The sequence below is a fragment of the Pan troglodytes genome, chromosome 13, assembly GCF_028858775.2.
Source record: "Pan troglodytes isolate AG18354 chromosome 13, NHGRI_mPanTro3-v2.0_pri, whole genome shotgun sequence".
In the NCBI taxonomy this organism is placed as follows: Eukaryota; Metazoa; Chordata; class Mammalia; order Primates; family Hominidae; genus Pan; species Pan troglodytes.
In genome coordinates, this window is record NC_072411.2 from 103,695,126 (window position 1) to 103,718,488 (window position 23,363).

The 23,363-nt window shown below is 42.3% G+C and overlaps 1 protein-coding gene across 1 annotated transcript in view; it reads right to left on the reverse strand.

Annotated features, from left to right (window-relative positions):
* MPP4 (MAGUK p55 scaffold protein 4) overlaps nucleotides 1-23,363 on the reverse strand; it is a 49,329-nt gene that overhangs the window by 19,549 nt on the left and 6,417 nt on the right. The window contains exons 4-10 of the mRNA XM_054679226.2: nucleotides 23,008-23,088; nucleotides 21,637-21,768; nucleotides 20,851-20,932; nucleotides 18,596-18,681; nucleotides 17,261-17,332; nucleotides 16,603-16,799; nucleotides 10,973-11,037 (exon numbers count right to left, since the gene is read on the reverse strand). Coding sequence (XP_054535201.1) covers nucleotides 10,973-11,037; nucleotides 16,603-16,799; nucleotides 17,261-17,332; nucleotides 18,596-18,681; nucleotides 20,851-20,932; nucleotides 21,637-21,768; nucleotides 23,008-23,088 — 715 coding nt within the window. The remainder of the gene's footprint in view (nucleotides 1-10,972; nucleotides 11,038-16,602; nucleotides 16,800-17,260; nucleotides 17,333-18,595; nucleotides 18,682-20,850; nucleotides 20,933-21,636; nucleotides 21,769-23,007; nucleotides 23,089-23,363) is intronic.

Genomic DNA, 23,363 nt, shown 5'->3' on the forward strand with positions numbered 1-23,363 from the left:
ACTTCCGCATTAGTTAAAACAACTCTTGTTAGCATTTTAAAGAGAGATTAAGGATTAAGAAACATACATGGAGGGTAATTTGAAATACATGGCAACATTACCAATGCATGCGTCCTTGGATCAGGCAATGCTGCATCTAAGGTATTCTCATGCATGTAAAATGATATACTTATAAAGCAATTCATTGTAGCACTGTTTACAATAGAAACAAATGGACATAACACAATGCCTACAAATAAGTGATTGTATAAGTATACAATAACCAATAAGCTGTTAAAAAAATAAAACAAGGCTCTTTATGTGCTAAGATAGAGTCACCTCCAAGATATAGAATGTTAAGTTGGAAAAGCCGGGAACAGAACAGTGTGCATTTCATGCTATCAAAGGTTATGTGCATTTGGATTTGGAAAAAAGATGGGGGTGATGAAGAGGGGAGGAGAAATATATACATCATTGCTTTTTTTTTTTTTTTTTTTTTGAGATGGAGTCTCACTCTGTCGCCCAGGCTGGAGTGCAGTGGCGCAATCTCGGCTCACTGCAAGCTTCGCCTCCCGGGTTCACGCCATTCTCCTGCCTCAGCCTCCTGAGTAGCTGGGACTACAGGCGCCCGCCACCACGCCCGGCTAATTTTTTTTCTATTTTTTTTTAGTAGAGACAGGGTTTCACTGTGTTAGGCAGGATGGTCTCGATCTGCTGACCTCGTGATCCGCCCACCTCGGCCTCCCAAAGTGCTGGGATTACAGGCTTGGGCCACCGTGCCCGGCCACATCTTTGCTTTTATGTGCACAGAATATGTCTGGGGTGATACTGAAGAAACTATTAACATTTATTGCCCCAAGAAAGAAAAATGAGTAAGAGAACATGGAAAGAGAGGAACTTCTTACTGAATACACCTTTGTAGTTATTAAATTTTGAACTATGGGAATTGTTACCTAATAAAAATATAATGGAAATTGTAGAAAGGAAATGAATATTACTGCAAGTTTAAAAAAATGTATACTTGGTAAAATAAACATAATGTCAGCAGTATTCTGCTGTTGCTCTGGAAAATATATGTGAATCATTGAAATGCCCACTGTTTTAAAATTTTATACTGTTCTCTCACTTCTAAAAACTAGACTAGCCTGTAAAGCAAAGACAGATTCACCTGTCAGACTAAGGTTCTCCAACTGGTCTCCTAACAAAATCCTAGTGATTCTTAAGCCAATCTTAGTTCTGCCACTAAATTTGAAAACTCTTTCCCCAATTTACAAAAAAATTAAAGAAGAGAAATGTGAAAAACTTTCATGCATGTCTCATCATTTTGGAACCTACTACTATTTATCTATACTAGAATCCACCAGAAGATGGCTTCAAACTTAATAATAAAATACATACATATTGCTCTTTAAAATTTTGATACTGCAATATTTTATGGTATTTCACAAAGAGCAGAGGTTTCCAAGTGTTCTACCATCGGATATGCTGAGTGTTACTAAGTGTTCCTGAGATCATTTACAAAGCACTGCTTTCTAGAGCATTTTCTAGTGGATCAGTGGGAACCTGGAGACATTACCACAGCTTCTCCTTCCAAGTGCCAGAACTACAGAAGATAGATGGGGGTGGAGGGTCATTTTACACATTTCTCCCCCAGGAAAGGCCCATGGCCCCTTTGGACACCTCTGCTTCAGATAATCTATAATTGACATGCTTCATATTTCTTCTAACAGCAAAGCAATCAAGAGAAAATGTTACCTGCTTCCACACATTTCTCATCAATCTTCATGTCATCTTCTATAAAAGAGTATAGAAAGGGAGAAACAGAATTTAAAATGTGTCTGCATTAAAAACAAAATTCCTGGCCAGGCATGGTGGCTCACGCCTGTGATCCCAGCACTTTGGGAGGCTGAGGCGGGCAGATCACCTGAGATCAAGAGTTCGAGACCAGCCTGACCAACATGGTGAAACCCTGTCTCTACTAAAAATACAAAAATTAGTCAGGCGTGGTAGCACATGCCTATAATCCCAGCTACATGGGAGGCTGAGGCAGGAGAATCATTTGAACCCAGGAGGCAAAGGTTGCAGCGAGTCGAGATAGTGCCATTGCACTCCAGCCTGGGCAACAAGAGCAAAACTCCATCTAAAAATTTAAAAAATTTTTAAAAATTTAAAAAATTTAATTCCCTATGTATGTCAATAAAACTCATAAAATAAAAATAAAATTATGTATGTCAATAACACTCAGTCCACCTTATGATAAATTTACAACTATTGCTTACTTGGAGAGATAAAAAGGGCTCTCCTATATTAAATGAAAATGTATGATGTGGGAGGCTATATAACATAAAATGGTTAAAAATTAAAAACCACAGGCTTTTGAATGCTGCACAAATTAGTTGACCTCTAAGCCTCTGTTCTCTGTCTGCAAATGGGGAGAGTAATAGCACCTACCATATAGACTAGGATTGAGAAAATGCATGAAAAGCTCAGGCATGTGGTAAGTACTCAATAAATGTGAATTCTCTTTACCTTTAGCTGAAATATATATAAGAGAATAAAGGAATATAACTTTAAAAACTACTTATCCTAATTCTCAAAACTCTCTACAGCATGATCTAAACCCAGCTTGGAAGGTTGTCATCTGCTTCTCTCCTTCACGCATCTTACGCTACCATTAGAGTGGACATCACGGCCTTTGCTTACACTGTTCCCTGTGCCTGTCATGCTTCTAGGTCCATCCCAAACACTGATCAGAATGAATACCTCCTTGCAGAGCATTTTCTTCCTACTACCTTGAACTGTCTGCTACTGCACATCTATTCTACATCTATAACCATTCGGGGGTTTGCCTTCTTTGTTCTCCTAGACAGCTTCTTGAAGACAGGGACTGCCTCACTAGTTTTTACAGACTCTTAGTACAGTATTTTGCACATAGTGGGCAAATGATAAATTATTTCTTAAATTGAGTTTTCTTTTAAGTATCAAAATAGTTGATTTGAATAAAGGCTCTGAATTTTTTTTTCTTTCAGCACTTTACATCTTGTTTCTAGCAGTGCCCAGCACACCCCAGGTGCTCAACAAATACTGATTTAATAAATGAGGCTTATACATGTTCCAAAAGTACATAGTCTGTAAAAGTGTAGTCCAAAGTATAGTATGTAGAATAAGCTATACTATAAAATAACACTTATCGCCACCCCTTAAAAACCACATCACTCATTAATGTTTTTAAGTGAAATATGAAAAATTTTATGAAATAACACTGTCTCATACAGGTAGGGACACAGATAAATGAGTGGCATGGTTGAGATTTTCTGCACTGGCATTTGTTTACTTATATTCATTTAGAGATTATTTTCCTAATTAATTAGATTAATTTAATTTCCTAGTTAATTAGATTGTTATTAGCCATCCATAACAACAGTGAGTTCATTAGTTCCCAGGACATAAAAAGTTGTTTTTCTTTAGGGCAAACAAAGACTACAATTTTCATTTTTATTTTACAGAGGAAGGTACAAAAACCAGGCATGATTATCTAGTAACAGCACAAGAAGCTCTGACTTTTCTGACGCTTGACTCTGGGATCTAAGATAGGGCCACTGATTTTGTTCTCCCTAAATCAATGATTCCACATTATCAGCTAGGATAACGTACTGAATTGTGTTCCCCCCAGTATTCATATGTTGAAGCCCTTGCCCTCAGTATGGCTGTATTTAGAGAGAGGGCCTTTAAGGAGGTAATTAAGGTTAAATGAGGTCATACGGCTGGGGCCTTAATTTGATAGAACTGGTGGCCTTATAAGAAGAAGAAAACACATCAGATCAATCGATCTCTCTCTCTTTCTTCTTCTTCTCTTCTTCTTCTTCTTTTCTCTCTCTGTCTCTCTCTCCTTTCTCTCTCCCTCTCTCTCTCACTGTCTCTCTAAGGATGCACAGAGGCAACACCACATGAGCACACAGTAAGAAGGTGGCTGTCTGCAAGCCAAGAAAAGAGGCCTTACCAGAAACCAACCCTGCTGGAACCTTAATGTTAGACTTCCAGCCTCCAGAACTGTGAGAAAATAAATATCTGCTGTTTAAGCCACTTAGTCTGTGGTATCTTGCTATGGAAGCTCAAGCTAAGACCATGGCCTTATCACCCACCACTACCGTACAGTTCCCAGCTCCCCCCTCCCACCAAGGGCTATGCCCAGGCTCCCCTTCACAACTCTTAACAGTGCAGCCTGTAACATGACCCTGAGTAGAAAAACCAGAAGCAGGCACCCTGGACTTGCCCCTCTTTCCCTCTCCTTCTGCTCTCGCCTTCCTGTGTCATACACCTTTTTTGTTTTGGGGGGACACAGATTGGAGCCTTTTTCCCATAGATCAGCCTTCAAAAGTCATTCTGCAGTTCTCTGGTTTCCTTTTCCAAATTCAAGGATGAACTGTGGTTGGTGGCTAAGGAGACACCTCTTCTTTCCCCTCTCTGGAAGCAGACAACGTCTTGCTTTGGGGTGTGTGTGTGGGTGTGTGGGTGTGTGTGTGTGTGTGTGAGAGAGAGAGAGAGAGAGAGAGGGAGAGAGGGAGAGAGAGAGACATCATAATGAGTCATCCAGATGGTTGGGCATGGAGAAGGGGAAAGGCTAGTAACTGAAGGTCCCATTTGTTCCCTAATGCAGGGCCTTTTAGACAGAGGGAATCTTGAATCCAGACTACACTGTTTGCAACTACTGACAACTGTTCTTACCTTCTCTCGATGTCAATCTCTTCATCCATAACATGGGAATAATAATAATAATTTCACTATGGTTTTATTGTTAGGTAATGTGTATAAAGCAGCTGAAACAAAACATCTCATCAGTTTCACAGCTTTTATTAACTTCTTGCCATATGCTATGCTAAACTCTGGAGCTGCATATAAATGTTGCTTCTCTTTTCTTTATTCCTCTCAGTGTTAGGACAATTATACTTTGCATGCATATCTTTGAATGACATATTTTTATAAATTAAGGTATTAATGACTATCACACTACTAGGTATATAGGAAGAGCTTAATAAATAGCTGAATTGAATTAAAGTGAATTTTTTAAACTACAAGAAATTTCTAAAAGACTTTGGAGATAAGAGTTTTTTCCTAAATACTATTTCTTACCTTCTTCCATAGAAATTGCTGGGTACAAGCAAATGATTGAAGCGGGGGGATAAAAAGAACACAATATCTGTGCTATAGTTTCTCAGATTAATTTACAATAAGAAATGTAATGTGCAAAAATTATTGCAATTAGTATTCTCGGTTTATTCTCTAGAAATTTAGGGAAGATTTAGTAAGAAAATGATAAATGAATACCTTATAAAACTGATACATTTGTGAGCCTTGTTGGAAATGGGAATCTACTTGCTTCTGGTAAATCCCACCCTCTTCCATCCCAGCTAGTTCTACAAGAGTAGCATTCTATGAATTTCTGAATTAAATGCTTACTTCAGCATATTTTAGGAACCCAAATTTTCAATGGAAGGAAGAAGACAGAGAGATGGAGGGAGGGAGGGAGGAAGGGAAAGAAAGAGGGAAGACAACTATAAGTGCACCTTCAGTAAATAACTTTTTAATAATCATCTGCAAACTAACATCAATAACACTTCATTAATAAAATTGCCCTATATCTTTGGACTCAGTAGCCTGCCCCTAATATTTTTTGGGGGGGGAGGAGGGTATAATAAGACTTAAGCAGAGCAGAAACATACAAAATAATATTAATTGTAGGATCATCTATAATAGTTGAAAATAAATGATCTTTTTAGTAGTTTAAAAAATAATCATGTCTATTGGAAACATTCCCTGAGAGAGGGGACCCTTTAAGTCAGTGGCTCCAAACCTGAGGCTCGTGGACCTAGAGATTTGTGAGGATAATAATAGAGAATTGCAAACTATTTTCAGCATGGACTTCTAGAAAGCTAATATAAATCATACAGGCCACATAAGCAAATTAAATGCCAACCAGAAGTTATACTACAGGTAATTATCAGATGCTGATTAGAAACTGTAATTAGCATTTTCATGTGCCTTTAATAAATGAAAGTTTGGTTTTTAAAAAAAACTTTTTCAAAACATGGAAGAAGTAACTAAAATATCACTATGAAGATTGTGTCATGAAAAATATTTCTGATAAGATGTTAAGTGGCTGGCAAGATGGCTGAATAGGAATAGCTCTGGTCTGCAGCTCCCAGCAAGATCAGTGCAGAAGGCAGGTGATTTCTGCATTTCCAACTGAGGTACCCAGCTCATCTCACTGGGACTGGCTAGACAGTGGGTGCAGCCCACAAAGGGCAAACCAAAGCAGGGTGGGGCGTTGCCTCACCCGGGAAGCGAAAGGGGTTGGGGAACTCCCTCCCCTAGCAGAGGAAAGCTGTGAGGGACTGTGCGGTGAAGAAAGGTGCACTCTGGCCCAGATACTACCCTTTTCCCACGTTCTTCACAACCCACAGACCAAGAGATTCCCTCGGATGCCTACACCACCAGGGCCATGGGTTTCAAGCACAAAACTGGGCAGCTGTTTGGGCAGACACCAAGCTAGCTGCAGGAGTTTTTTTTTTTTTTTTTTTTTGTACCCCAGTGGCACCTGGAATACCATCAAGACAGAATTGTTTGCTCCCCTGGAAAAGGGGCTGAAGCCAGGGAGCCAAGTGGTCTTGCTCAGCAGATCCCACCCCCATGGAGCCTAGCAAGCTAAGATCCACTGGCTTGAAATTCTTGCTGCCAGCACAGCAGTCTGAAGTCGACCTGGGACACTCCAGCTTTGACAGGATAAAATTCATACATAACAATATTAACCTTAAATGTAAATGGGCTAAATACCCCAATTAAAAGACACAGACTGGCAAATTGGATAAAGAGTCAGGACCCATCAGTGTGCTGTATTCAGGAGACCCGTCTCACATGCAAAGACACACATAGGCTCAAAATAAAGGGATGGAGGAATATTTACCAAGCAAATGGAAAGCAAAAAAAAGCAGGGGTTCCAATCCTTGTCTCTAATAAAACAGACTTTAAACTAACAAAGATCAAAAAAGACAAAGAAGGGCATTACATCATGGTAAAGGGATCAACACAACAAGAAGAGCTAACTATTCTAAATATACATGCACCCAATAGAGGAGCACCCAGATTCACAGCGCAAGTTCTTAGAGACCTACAAAGAGACTTAGACTCCCACACAATAATAGGGGCAGCCTTTAACAACCCACTGTCAATATTAGACACATCAACGAGACAGAAAATTAACAAGGATATTTAGGACTTGAATTCAGCTCTGGACCAAGTGGACCTAATAGACATCTACAGAACTCTATACTCCAAATCAACAGAATATACATTCTTCTCAGCACCACATCACACTTATTCTAAAATTGACCACCAATTGGAAGTAAAACATTCCTCAGCAAATGCAAAAGAACGGAAATAATAACAGTCTCTCAGACCACAGTGCAATCAAATTAGAACTCAGGATTAAGAAACTCACTCAAAACCGTACAACTACATGGAAACTGAACAACCTGCTCCTGAATAACTACTGGGTAAATAACAAAATGAAGGCAGAAATAAATAAGTTATTTGAAAGCAATGAGAACAAAGACACAATGTACCAGAATCTCTGGAAAACAGCTAAAGCAGTGTTTAGAGGGAAATTTAGAGCACTAAATGCCCACAGGAGAAAGCAAGGAGATCTAAAATCAAAACCCTAACATCACAATTAAAAGAACTAGAGAAGCAAGAGCAAACAAATTCAAAAAGCTAGCAGAAGACAAGAAATAACTAAGATCAGAGTAGAACTGAAGGAGATAGAGACACAAAAAAACCTTCAAAAAAATCAATGAATTCAGGAGCTGGATTTTTGAAAAGATTAAGAAAATAAATAGACCACTAGCCAGATTAATAAAGAAGAAAAGAGAGAAGAATCAAATAGACACAATAAAAAGTGATAAAGGGGACATCACCACTGATCCCATAGAAATACAAACTACCATCAGAGAATACTATAAACACCTCTATGCAAATAAACTAGAAAAGCTAGAGAAATGGATAAATTGCTGGACACATACACCCTCCCAAGACTAAACCAGGAAGAAGCTGAATCCCTGAATAGACCAAGAACAAGTTCTGAAATTGAGGCAGTAATTAATAGCCTACCAACCAAAAAAAGCCCAGGACCAAATGGAGCTGGTACCATTCCTTCTGAAACTATTCCAAACAATGGAAAAAGAGGGACTCCTCCCTCACTCATTTTATGAGGCCAGCATCATCCTGATACCATCAACCTGGCAGAGACACACACAAACAAGAAAATTTCAGGCCAATATCCCTGATGAACATTGATGGGAAAATCCTCAATAAAATACTGGCAAATGAACTCCAGCAGCACAGCAAAAAGTTTATCCACCACAATCAAGTTGGCTTCATCCCTGGGATGCAAGGGTGGTTCAACATATGCAAATCAATAAATGTAATCCATCACATAAACAGAACCAATGACAAAAACCACATGATTACCTCAATACATGCAGAAAAGGCCTTTGATGAAATTCAACAACCCCTCATGCTAAAAACTCTCAATAAACTAGGTACTGATGGAACGTATCTCAAAATAATAAGAGCTATTTATGACAAACACACAGCCAGTATCATACTGAATGGGAATGGATGAAGCTGGAAACCATCATTCCCAGCAAACTAACACAGGAACAGAAAACCAAACACCGCATTTTCTCACTCATAAGTGGGAGTTGAACTATGAGAACACATCGACACAGGGAGGGGAACATCACACACTGGGGGCCTGTTGGCGGGTGGGGGCTAAGGGGAGGGATAGCATTAGGACAAATACCTAATGTAGATAATGGGTTAATGGGTGCAGCAAACCACCATGGCACATGTATACCTATGTAACAAACCTGCACGTTCTGCACATGTATCCCAGAACTTACAGTATAATTAAAAAAGTAAAAAAAGATGTTAAGTTTAAAAAAATAAAAAGTGTTCTGTACTAAGAAAAATTCTTCTGCCTTGGGATGCTGTTCATCTATAACCTTACCCCCAACCCTGTGCTCTCTGAAACATGTGCTGTGTCCACTCAGGGTTAAATGGATTAAGGGCGGTGCAAGATGTGCTTTGTTAAACAGATGCTTGAAGGCAACATGCTCGTTGAGTCATCACCACTCCCTAATCTCAAGTACCCAGGGACACAAACACTGCGGAAGGCCGCAGGGACCTCTGCCTAGGAAAACCAGAGACCCTTGTTCACTTGTTTATCTGCTGACCTTCCCTCCACCATTGTCCTATGACCCTGCCAAATCCCCCTCTCCGAGAAACACCCAAGAATGATCAATAAATACTAAAAAAATTAAAATAAATAAATAAATAAATAAAAAGTGGTATTGCAGCTATTACCGTAACCATCTAAAATATGTGTTCGCCACTGGAAGTTAATATGAAAATATTGTCATTGAGAAGGCATGTTTTCTTTTGTCAAAAACTGCCTTTATAGTTGTCCTCATATCTTTTCAATAAGAAAATAAAAGGAAAACTAATTTTTGGCTTGGAGAAGGGAGACATAATAAAGTGGGTGAGGCTTGCCCTGGGCAGATCTGTGATGTTGGTATTTTTGTGCCCTTCCAGTCTCCTCTCTTTGCCTCCCCTCCGTCCTTCTGGTGTCCAGTTCCCTCCCTTAACCCCTTTCCAGGGCCCACCTGAGGGCCATTTCAGAAGGGCCTCGCTCAGTAGGCTCAGCTGGCCTCTGCCAAGCCACAGCACCTTTAATCAAGCATTTGCCACCGTGGAGCCTTTACTCACCACTCCCCAGCTGCTTGAATAATATTGTCTAGCAATCAAACTGCATTCATTAAGTAACAATTCCATCCCATATTTATTCACCAAAGGCATACACAATTGTTAATCAGTGCTTCTGAACAGTGTGAAGATTAAGTCCTCTAAGTTGATAGAACCCAAATGAAGGTATATGTGTAGTTATGGAGCCTTGCTTGCCAGTCATGTATAATGCACATATGAGCTGTGGAGATCTTGGAGGGCCTCAACTTGGGGAGGGATGTCTTCAGGTGTCACCAAGATAAGAACATATGCATTTTCATAAACTGAAAACTCTTCTAAATCCAAAGAAGGAATGTCAATGGTAGGACTTCAGATGGCTGGCTGCCAGGGAGATTATTTGGGGGCAGTGGGGACATTTAGAGATCTCCTGGGCAGGAAGCCAGCCCTGGGAGGGAGGAAGCAGGCTCCCCCAGGATGCACATGCTGGGTCTGAGGTAGACACATACTGAAATTGCCTTTGTAAAAATTACATCAGTGAGAAAATTATGGTAGTGGGGGAGATCCGATCTAGCCCAAGCTCCTCTTGCTTTTAGCTTTCAAGCTGCCTTCATTCCAGGGTTAGCTTTGAGAGACATTTTATTTATAGTTTAAATGATAACAGTCCTTCCCCTAAAACTCAGCCGCCTTGATAAAGCTAATGAGAGACCATCAAGTTAGTGGAAGGAGAGGAGCCTGAATTCTGCTAAGGTGTAGACTGTCATAAGATATGCAATTTCCCCAATAATTCCTGCAAATAACATCACTATTGTAGAACCTAAGATTGGCCTTTTGTGACATCTTTTTAGGTTTTTTGCATGTCTGACACCTGTGGCTCCATCTGGACCCACCAACCAATGGCTCCTATGGCTCCACCCAGAAGCAACTCAGTACAAGAGGACAGCTTCAATTCCCTATGATTTCGTCTCTGATCCAACCAATCAGTAGCAAGTGCCCACTGAATAGCCACCCCCACCCCCTCCCCAAACTACCTTTGAAAAACCCCTAATCTAGGGCCCTTCAAGGAGATTGATTTAAATAACGACTCCACCTCCCATGAGGCATGGCCAGCCTCACATCAATTAGACTCTTTATTTACTGCAATGCCATGGTCTTTATTGCAAACAGGAAGAACCTGTTGGGCAGTTGCAATACTCACATAGTGTTGACTTGAGGCAGGTGTGAGGCTGGTACGGCTGAGACCACCAGAATTCCCGTTGCTTCCTATGGGGGGGAAAAACATGCGACAGAAAACAAACAAACAAAAAACACTTTTTGTTAACCTAGATGAAACAGACCCAGAACAGCGACAAACAGAATGTTTCTTAGAATTCTGCTGCCTTCACTCAAGTGAAAAGGGTGATTGCTTCTCCAAATACATTGTCAAATAAATTTTCCAAACATATAGGCTGTCTCATCTCTTTTTCTGCCTCACGGGATCTTTTCAGAACAACAAAGACTTAGAGTGACAATCTCGCACATGATCACAAGTTTGCACATGGAGTTTCAGTAAATGACCCGTGGTAAGCTGCCTCTCAGGCATGTTAGCCTGTCTTTGCAGTCTCCTTCGAATTCTCATGACATGTTCAGGTTTCCCTCTCAGGCTATTAGAGGCTCTCTACAGTTTCTATAGACAACTCTGCTCCTTTCTTGATCTCTAGAATCACCCCTGGGCTCCAGAGCAAGGCTTCACCTTTTCTTGGCACCTGAAACCTCTGTTGACTTGTTCCTCTTCCCTTGAGTCCCCCAGCAATTTCTTTGGGCGGGTTTTCCTTGCCTTGCCTACTTCAAAGCAACTTTCTAAGCAAAGTTGCTCTTCCTTCTTTATTCAACACTGTGAAGTTTGGAGCAAGAGATTTTGAAGACACTCTGTTCTTTGTATTCCCAGAACTGCAGCATCGCCTTTACCTGGGAGCTTGTGAGGACTGCAGAATCTCAGTCCCCACCCCAAGCCTTCCAAATTAGAATCTCCATTTTAATAAGAGCCCAGGTAAGTCATAAGTATGTTAAAGGCAACAAGCTCTAATTTAATCTCTCAAACTTTGGAATACATCTGAGGTGTTTGTTAAAATGCAGATAATCAGGGCCTCCCAGATCGCCTGCCTCCAATTCCCTGGAGATAAGGCCAGGGCATCTACATGTTTAAATCAAACTCTCCATGTGATTCTAATTCACAAGAGAGTTGAAGAAGGGCCAATTTAGTCCACCTTCCTCACTTTAGAAATGAGGAAACTGATCCAGGGAAGTCAAGCAATGTGGGGGAGGTTGAACAGTTAGCAGCAGGAGGCATCTATGCTATAATCTACAAAGTGATGGACTGGGATTCAACAGACCTGGGTTCCAGGCATGCTTCCCCTCCTTAGGATCTTGGACAAATCTCCTAACGTCTGAAACTTAGTTCCCCACTTATGAAACGGGGCTCAGCGCACTTGGCATCGTGAGGACTAAATAATACATGAGACCTTACTGTAAACTCAATTAGCATGGACATGCAGGGCATTCAGATTCATTAATTATTTGAAGAGATAACATATACACATAGTAAAAATCTTAACAGTATAAAAAAGTAGGCTGGGTGTGGTGGCTCACGCCTGTAATCCCAGCACTTTGGGAGGCCGAGGCAGGCAGATCACCTGAGGTCAGGAGTTCAAGACCAGCCCGGCCAACACAGTGAAACCCCATCTCTACTAAAAATACAAAAATTAGTTGGACGTGGTGGTGCGCACCTGGAGTCCCAGCTACTCTGGAGGCTGAGGCAGGGAAATGGCTTGAACCCAGGAGGCCAGGGCTGCAGTGAGCTGAGATCATGCCACTGCACTCCAGCCTGGTGACAGAGCAAGACTCCATCTCAAAAAATAAAAACATTTAAAAAGTAAGGCTTCTTCCCTTCCTTCTGCTCAGTTTCTTGTGCATTCTTCCAGAAATATTCTCTGCATAATTAAGGTACTTTAATTCACAGCACATGCAGGCCAGAGCCAAGATTCTTGATTCCTAGTTAGGTGATGAGCTCTGTAAATATCTGTGTTTCCTGTTTTTTAACCTTCTGTACCTTTCCTTGGTTACTCCATGGTTAATTACCTGGTAGTCTGATCTCTCTCTATCTCTGTCTCTGTGTCTCTCATTCTCTATCAGCTTCCTCTCTAGGCTTCACCCTGGCCTTTCTCCTCTGGGAGCTCCTGGTTTTTCATTCTTACAAAATGCTATCCTGTACATCTTCACGTTCCCTCTGGGGGAAACTCCAGCGAATGGGGCCTCTCACTGGAAAGTCACGTCTACTTGCCAAAAATATTTGCTACTCTGGCACAAACCATCAACATCTAACTCCCCCAATTTGCAATAGAGTCATTCCAAACTCCTTTAGATGGGTATTATTTTCCACCAATATGCCCTTTTTGGAGAAGCCTTCCTCCTCACTCTTTCACAGTTTTCTAAAATCAGATGTAATTTTCTACCTGTTGAAAGTAAAAACAAACAAGCAAAACAAAAACAAAACCCCCCCAGCTACTTGCATTCAAATCTGTCACTCTTATAAAGAGTTTAAAAAATATTTTATGCACTCATTCACTATTCCTAAGCACAATGCTGCTCTTCATACCACTTAACCTGAGCACCTGAGGCGCTTGGTGAAGATGCAGATTCCTGGCTCAGTCCATATCTATTGAATCAGATCCTCAGGGAGGGGAGGGCAGAGCCGGGGAATCTGTATTTTACAAAATACCCAGCTCATTTTTACTCATAGCAAAGTTGGAGAGGTGGTAAGAGAGAAAAATTGTTTGTAGATATCAAAGACCTCATTTATTGAGGCTCAGAGATACTGACTTCTCAAAAGCCACATCAGCCTGTGCTCGGGGCAGGCCTCTTGCCCAGATGTGGCAGTGGATTTAGTCTCAACACCCTCCTCCAGTCCCCCAATGTGCCTCCTGGTTTTCTGAATGAGATTCAGGAGAATCCGAGGTGCCTTCCATCATTCTGTCCCCAACAAGACATTTGTGTAGACTCTGCTATTGACATATTGCTTCTAAGTGAAATTGTTTAGTTTCTTATTTTCATATTAGGTTTTCATGTGGCAATGACTAAAAGCAGCATGAGAACTTCCTATCATCCTTTATTTGTGTGCTCCCCCAATAAACCCATAATTGGGTTTTGTGTGCTCCTTGCAAGACCCCTGCCAGACCCTCCTCACCACTTTCTGACCTGAAACCATGAGGACTAATCTCATTAGGCCTTTATCCCTGTTCATGTCCTTCAGCCCCCAAGCTCAGGTCACCCCTTATCCCCTGTGCTTTAATCCCTATAAGACCCCTTCCACCCACCCATGCCCTCTGGAACTCACAGCAAATCTTCAGCAAACTCTCTTAGACCTCAGCCTCTTCTTTGAGCCCTTTCTTCTTGCTTTAACTGCAGCCCAACTCTCCCTGTGGTCTGCTTCTCCTGCAGCCTTCAAGATGGGGATGTTTCCTCTCCCACTCCCAGTGGGGTGCTGGTGAAATAGCTCTGGGGGATGGAAGCCCTGACTCGGAGGCTCTGCTGATTTCTACAGTGTTGATGCTCTCACGGTGGCTGATTTCAAGCTACCATCCTGTCTTCACTGAACGTGGGTGTGTGAAGAGATGGCTCGTGTCAGATGGCTCCAGCACATCCTTGTGTATAGCTTTCCTTCCACTGGGCCTGGAGGTGGGGGGTGTGTCCTTGCTTCTCACTGCCATTTCCAGATTATTCTTCCTCTTCCCTAGGAGCCCCCAGCTTTGAACATCATCCCACTACTTTTCTGGTAGCCATCGCCAGCTCACTCCTGCTCACTCCTAGGTCTCAACACTGTTCTGTCACAGTTCTCAATGATTTTATCACACATACAAATGTCCCTTTCAGCACGCTGGCCTATTGGGTGCTTGATCTCCTCTTTTCCAATAACCTTTCCCTCATTCAACCTTAGCCACTGCCTCCCGTTGTCATACCCAAGACCTCATCAGTACCGACAACAGCAATCTCTCCTTAATTTTAACTTCCAGCATCCCTTTCTTCTACTAACACCTCCCATCTTCCCAGCCCCAATACACCATTGACCTCATAAAGACCTGCAATCCATTGATCTTACTTCCTTCTCACCAATCCTCACCTGCTTCATTTCCTCATCTCCCTCCTAAACAGCTTACATGTCACACTCCATCCTTATAATCTGTCCCTTGGCCCCCTCTTGATTTGCTGTTAAATCCAACCCTCTGTCTAATCTGGACCCGCACCCCAGAAGCACTTCAAATATAAGGCCCTTTAACTTAAGAGGGCCTTTAATGCTGATCACACTATGTTTACCTAATCTGTTTGCTCTCCAACTCTCACGGAAACTTTTCAAGCTTTCTACTCTCTCCTTCCCAATGCCCCCTTCCCCACCCTGCTCTCTGCTTATGATTTCTCATTTCACTGAGAAAATAACAGTTAGGAGAGAACTTCCACAAGTGCCTGCCATATGCTCCACCCTCAGCTGTGCCCCATACTCCATCTTCCCTCGTGGTACCATTTCTATGGATGAGCTGTTTATGGTCCTAGGTCAGGCCAAGCCCTCTTCTTGAATACTAAAGCATATCTCCTTCCGCCTGCTCAAAGACATCGACAACAGCAATTCTCTTCTGTTTCTCCCTTATCATCAAAATGTTCCCTCTGGTGGATGACTCCCATTACTTATGCCATCTAAAAATTTTGCTCACACCACTCCACTCTCCCCTGTGGCTATTTCTCCATCATTCTGCTCTGCTTTATCCCAAAATGTCTCAAAGAGTTTCCTATGCTCACTGTCATCCATTTCTTCAAATCCCACTCTAATGAGGATTTCGGCCCCACTTCTCCACTGAAATTGCTCTTATTAAGATCACTAATGACTGTCATACTGCTAAATCCAGTGGTCAATTCTCAGCCTTCCCAGCAGAAGGTGATATAGCTGATGAGGACCCCATACAGTCTTGATTTTCATTCTGCCTCGTTGGTCATTCCTTCTCAATATCTTTTACTGGTTCCATTTTTTCTTCTTGATCTCTTAACAGTGGCTGAGCCTGGGACTGCTGCTTCTTTCTATTTGCACGCCCTCCCTTGGTAGCTTGTCAAAACTCAGTAGCATAAGGTGAGGGTGGTGGGTTGAAATTGATGTCTCAACTCAGCCTTGGAAGGTGAATCCTTTTTTGTCTTAGTCTGTGCAGGCTGCTATAACAAAGTACCGTAAACTGGGTCACTTACAAACAACAGAGATGTATTTGCTCATAGTTCTGGAAGCTGGGAAGTCCAAGATCAAGGAGCCAGTGAATGCAGTGTCTGGCGAGGGCCCACTCCGTGACTCATAAATGGCACCTTTTAGCTGTGTCCTCCCATGGTGGAAGGGGAAAATAAGCTCCCTCAGGCCTCTTTTATAAGGGCACTAATCCCATTCATGAGGGCAGAGTGCTTATGACCTAACCACCTGCTAAAGGCCCCGCCTCTTAATACTATAGCATTGGGGATTAGGTCTCAACATATGAATTTTGGAGAGGACACAAACATTCAGGCCATAGCACTTTTTAAGTTTAATTTAGTTTCCCAAGACTTTTCCCTGTTTTCTAGCTGATATGATTATTCTCGTCTCCTTGGTATTTAAGATGCTTAGGGTTTATCGATAAGTTGACATTTGGATTTATAAACCAGTGTGTGTGTGTTCATTCATCTGCTTGTCCCTCATTATCTCATCTTGAGGTAACAGAAACCCAAGAAAAACATTTTGTTTCCTGATGGTTCAGCCCTGAGTCCAGGAGTGGTGACGTTCCTTACCTCTTCAGAAGGTGGTTAGAAGGGACAAGCCCAGCGCAGGTAGCAGGGTCTGAGATTTTTCGGGCCTGCCACCAGAGGGCATCATTCTGGTCCACAATCTGGAGGATGTCCCCCTTCTGGAAAGGCAATCCAGCGTCCATGCAGGGGATGTCGGGATCCTCCTGGGGCCAGTACTCAGTCATGGCACGGACGTACACCTGATGGCAGGTGCATAATGACACTATCAGAAGGTGCCTAATGGTGCCATCTGAAGAACCCTTGCCCATGGGCCATCATGACTTAAAACCATTTCTCCCACTCCTCCACCTGCTACTCCTATCTTTCCTCTCCACCCTCACCAAAAAGGAGAACTTGCCTCCTGAGCCTAAGTACCATGATAAAAAGCATCTTTGGGAACAGAATCTCTTAGCTTAGAGAAGTTTAGGCTCAAATGTTCATGATTTTTTATGTTGCTTCTTGACTTCTTAGTATCCCATCTCCTTGTACTGTACTCATTTACTCATTTTGCTTCTCGGGCCATCAGTATTGAAAAATATCCAACACAGTCTTGAACCCAGGTCCAACACAGTACAAAGGATAGGATTATTACGCATCATATTTAGTTGCTGTTACTTGGGGATTTACTGTGTGTGAGATTGAAGGCTCAGTAAATTCTTACCATCTTCTGGCTATTCACAGGAGGGTCAGAGACTGGAACCACCTTGAACATGATTGTGCCTCGAGACATGGCCTGGAAAACAAGAGAGGAGAAAGGATGACAATCATGGAGCTAGCAGGGTTACTGGGGCTCGGTAGACAGAGTTACAGTGCAATGTATCCAGGTCTCATGGTGACATCCCCCAAGAGCCTTTCACAAGGGCTCTGCAGCTGTCGCCATCCAGAAATGGAAATCAGGAAGCAATTTACCCCTGCATCTGCCCTGCTGTGTGGTTCTGGGGTCGCTGGTCTGCTAAAAGCCACACTGAAGTGGCCTCTTCCAGGGACCCCCCCCCACCCCCCACTGAAACAGAAACACCCCACCAGCAAGGTCTTCCTCACACAGGCCCTGGGGAGAGACAGGATCTCCATCTGACTTTCTCTCCTTATTCCCTTACTCAGTAAGCATTTCCTGAATGCCTGTTTCTACACCAGATACCCCAGTCTGATGGGGAAGAAGAGGGGCTCCTAGGTTTTCTGGGAGAACTGACAACCTTCCAAACTAATAGCGGAAATAGGGAGCTCTCAGACCAGGGGAAGGAAGAATTCCCCTGTTACATACACTGTGATGGGCATTAAACATCTAGAGATTAAGACCCCGTTTGTACTCAGGAATTTCAAAATCCCACTGTCCCGGCAACATCACAGCTGGCACCAGGGGGTAGAAGCCATGCATATCTGTGATTTCTAGTACTTCAAGCTTCCTTTGCAGCACATTCTATACCACACAGAATCTTGCAGCAGTGGCTTACAAAGGATTTAGGTGCTTGTCTCATAGCACCACTCCTCGCCTCAGTCTCTAAGCCACTGCTATGAAATCCTGGCAGGAACCCAGTTTGAGAACCACTGGTCTATCCACTATAAGAAAGGCTGCCCTCCAGGAAGATGTTGAACATTTCAGCCATAGAAAAGTGTTAGTGGGGGAAGGAGTGGTTTGCTTGGGTTCAGACTCTCCTACTAAGTCTCACTCTGTCCACCCCAGGTTCAGTTTCCAATGGAGCAAACCAGGTGATGAGGGAGCTGGGCTGGGGGCCCTGGCAGTCTTCCCGTGGCTGAAGGAGGAAGGAGCTGCTTGGGAAGGGAAGTTTCCCAGCCAGGACCAGAACTTCTCGGGGTAGAGGAGGGAGGTCAGCAAGTGACATGGGTGACAGACAAGGTCTGGGAGCCTGGAGGGACAAAGCTGCCAAGAGAAATTGAGTCCCCAGTACATCCCAGTGCACACACGTGGGCTTGATGGTCCCAGTTCAGCCTTGGCATTTCTCCAAGTCATTAACAAAAAGGCAAAAAGAAGATTTACCAGAATATGGATCACTTGTTCAGGGTCCAGTCCCTCAACTGAAACTCCATTCACTTCTACCAGTTTGTCTCCAGCATATAGCAACCCTAGGCAGACAGTAACACAAAACAAAGAAAGATACAAAGAAGTAGGATAAAAATAGCAGTAGCTACCTCAATAGCTATTTAACAAACTCACTAACCCAAGCATGCTCTAAAAATGTTTAATATAAAATAATAATAGAAAAGAAAGCTGCTTATTCCAACTTACATCACCCCCAGAAATGTGTGAACAGTCCATTTTTCTACCTCGTCACAAATACTTGGCATCGACTTATGGTAATATTTTTATTTTTGCTAGTCTGATGTTCTAAAATGGAACCAGAACGCTGGTAAGAAAATAGCACTAAAACCAAAGATGTCAAGGTCATAAGTCAACGACAAAAAGGAAATGGGGTAGGTAGTCTTCAAAAGAGAAAATATGGAGAAACTTGGGGTTTAAGTGAAGACTTGAGAAATGTGAGGTCAAACAGTGGAGTTGTCAGATAATTGAGAGAAGCAGCAGAATGGTGTCATAGAACAGAAACGAAGGACGATAAAAAATTCAAGAAAGGTGTCAACAGCATCAGATGTGGTCAAGAAGTGAAAATAAAACTGAGGAGGGGCCAGGCGTGGTGGCTAATGCCTATAATCCTAGCACTTTGGGAGGCCAAGGTGGGTGGACCACTTGAGGCCAGAAGTTCGAGACCAGCCTTGCCAACTTGATGACACTCTGTCTGTACTAAAAATACAAAAAAAATTAGCTGGGGGTGGTGGTACATGCCTGTAATCCCAGCTGCTTTGGAGGCTGAGGCAGGAGAATTGCTTGAACTCGGGAGGCAGAGGTTGCAATGAGCTGTGATTGCCCCACTGCACTCCAGCCTAGGTGACAGAGTGAGACTCTGTCTCAAAAAAAAAAAAAAAAAAGAAAAGAAAAGAAAAGAAAACTGAGGAGGAAGGAAGGGCCAATGGACTTAGCAACTAGGAAATTCTTGGTATTTACAATGAGAATGTTGAAGTATAAAGCATGTGCTAGGTTTTAGGGCCTCGGGGTAGTGAAGATGTATAACAGGTATAGAACCACTCATTTCAGAAGCACAACAGTAGCCAGGTGTGGTGGCTCATACCTGTAATCCCAACAGTCTGGGAGGCCAAGGCAGGAGGATTGCTTGAGCCCAGGAGGTTGACACCAGCCTGGGCAACATAGTGAGACCCTATCTAAACAAAAAATAGAAAAATTGGCTGGGCATGGTAGTGTGCACCAATGGCCCCAGCTACTCAGGGGCTGAGGTGGAAGGATTGCTTGAGCCCAGGAAGTTGAGGCTACAGTGAGTCATGATCATACCCCTGCACTCCAGCCTGAGCAACAGATTAAGACCCTGTCTCAAAAAAAAAAAAAAAAAAAAGTTTTTAGAAGAACAGCAGTGAAAGGATGAAAATCTGGTTAACCGGTTGAAAGTGTGAGCAAAAGGCATTTCAAGATGGGAAAGAGCTATGCCTTTCTGAAAGTAGAAGGACAAAGTGCAGAGAAAAAGTTGGGAATATAGAGCTAAGCAGCTTGAATCCTGACTCAAACGGTGTAACTTTGAGCAAGTTAGCTTCAGAATCTCTTTGAGCCTCAGTTTCCTCATCTATACAATGGCATGATAATAGTTACCTTTGAGGTTGCCATGAGAATGTAAACTGAGAGACTTTAATGTGGTACCTAGAATGGGAAGGACTCAGTGAAGGAGAGGAGCAAGATTTCTCTGGAATATTTGTTTCTTCTTTCTTTACTGCTTTATCCAAGAAATGGAACTTACTAAAGCCCTGACCCAAGTTAAGAAAGAGGGATTTCTCAGGACGGGTGTGTGGCTCACGCCTATAGTCTCAGCACTTTGGGAGGCTGAGGTGGGCAGATCACGAGGTCGGGAGATTGAGACCATCCTGGCTAACACGGTGAAACCCCGTCTCTACTAAAAATACAAAAAATTAGCCGGGCGTGGTGGCGGGCACCTGTAATCCCAGCTACTTGGGAGGCTGAGGCAGGAGAATGGCAAACCCAAGAGGTGGAGCTTGCAGTGAGCTGAGATCACGCCACTGCACTCCAGCCTGGGCGACAGAGCAAGACTCCATCTCAAAAAAAAAAAAAAAAGAAAAAAAAAAAAGAAAAAAAAGGGATTTCTCTAGAAAGAAGCCTAAACAGTCAAGCGTTTCCTGTTTTTCTGGTAACTCTCAATCCCAGCTGCTCCAGCTTACCACTTCTCTCCGCCAGCCCACCGTGGATGATCCTGGCCACCAAGATGTCCCCTGTCATCTCGTGGCGCTTGATGGTGGCTCCCTGAAGAGAGAATAGACGAGATCCCTCTGTTACCTGACATGACCATTTTCCAGGTGGCTTCCCTCAATCAATGCAGCTCTGGTCTTTCAATCAATGCAGCTCTGGTTTTTCAAACAAGGCTATTCAGGCAACCAGGGACGGAGGGGCCACACAGTGCCCTGTGGCCTGTCAGTCATAGCATGCCATCAAAAAGGAAAGGCCATTCGGCTTTGGCTTCCTGGGGTCTCGTTTCAACCACATAGACATAAAAGAATATTTAGATTCATCCAAAGATACAGAAACCTCCCACAATTAAAACCTAATTAGAGGGACTGTCCTTAGAAAATCAAATTAATGCCTTCCTTAGCTTCTCATTAATATGAGGAAATAGGCAAATGCAATGGAATTGAGGGAAATACATGCATAGGTCAGAAAGCCAAATATTAAAATAAAACATATGTCTTATTTCTCACAAAAATGTCTTATAAATCTCATCTTACTTTTCACAAAAGAAAAACACTAAGCTGAAATCTTTCCTTAGAGAAAACACTGTGACATGTAATATGTTTGAAACCACAGGCAAAACTTGCAGAGTTGACAGCCGTTATTATCACTGTATATGTGATCGCAGGCAAGGCTACTGCCCAAGTAACCACTAGATATAACTTGGTTCACAATTAACCTAAGCTTACCCTAAATGGAAAGATAAAAAATGATTTCCTTACCAGGGGCTGTTGGTTTTTCACTAAGCAAACAATCCTCATTGCTTCCTCACTCTCAGGGATATTGTCTGGCAGTGGAGGGAGAAGGGGTTCAAAATCTTTCTGAGCTATCGTGTCATGGGCACTGAGCAAGGCCTGGGCACAGGGAAGGAAAAGGTGAGCAAAGTCACACATGGGCCAAACCCCTCTAGAAGATAGTAACTCAATACTATCTAAGACACAGCAACAACAACAAACACCAATACAGACATGCCAGACACAGTGCGAAGCATTTTATATGAATTAATCCGATCTTCACAATAATTCTATGAGGCAGGTACATTAATTGTCCTCAATTTGCAGATAAGGAAATAAGGCACAGAGAGGTTAAGCAATGCACAATACACTCTTTCATTTCTGCTAAAATGTATTATGCCACAACATTCTTATTTCCTGGCAGCCCATGTGATCTGTGATGCCCCTGTGGAGTTTGAACTACAAAACAACTTTTATAATATTTTCCCCAATTAAGGTAGAACGAAGGGCAGCAATCAAAATATCTTGCTGGTTTAATTTGTTAGTAACACTCAAGGGCTCATGTGGTACAGAATGAGAAGTTCATATGATCAAGCTCTTTGATCATAAGGTATGATCATAGGGTATGATCAAAGAGTTTCTTTGACTAGTCCACTAGGTTAAATTCTTCATTTCACGGGGTGGAGAAGCTGTCACTCTGCCACCCTGACTGAGATTGGTAGACACAATTTAGTTGGAACTCAGAAAATTCTCTAAGTAGTGTGTGCTGTTGAGGATATTTGATGACTGGTGGTTGTGTTGTGAATTATAACTTTTGACTGATAAATTTCAGCACTCCAAATGCAGACATTGTCTTAAAGTTCTAATTTATTGATAAATTGGTCTCAAATCTGTAAGTACTAAGAGATAGGTTTCTGTTCTGCAATCAAATGTTCTTCATAAACCCTCTCACACGGATAATCATCATTATACTGTATATTCCAAATACACACACATTATCTAAAACTCAAAATAGTCCCACTTTGGAAAGGAAGCATGGAGGTATTCCTCTATAACTAGAACATTCCCTGTTTGCTACCCAAGATTTTTGGATGGGCAATAGCTTTGTAGGGGAAACAAAGCACCATGGAAAGTTCTGGATGCCTCCTCATAAACACAGCAGGCTTGACTGCATGATTGACAACACTGAGCTAGTCACATCTGAGTCCCACATATTTAAGTACAATCTGTTGGTCAGTAACCGTGTACAGTAATAGAACATCTATTCAGAGAGAACAATTTCCATCACATATATTTCTCCTTCCCAACTTTGTCTATGTGCCAGATGGGGACATCTTTTCTATTTTAGCAGGCACTTGCCTTGAAGTGTGGAGCCTGGAGCATTTGTCTCAGCTCTTGGATCTCAGGGGAAGTAGCGGTTTCACGTAATAACTCCACTACCTGGTTCAGGGAAAAGGATACATTATAAAATTTTTAAAAAATCTTTATCACCTACTTAACCTCACCCAGGCTGGATAACATACATACTAACATGATATTGACCTTTAAAAAGCTATTACTGGAGCCTTCTTTTTCATCTATAAAGCCATCCATTAAAGCCTACCATCCTTCTTTATTCATTAAAATTGCTACTTTAATATAGCAAATAGAATTCAAGAGTTGAGATGGATCTAAACCCAATGCCCAATCCTGGCACATAGGCATGGAGGATGTAC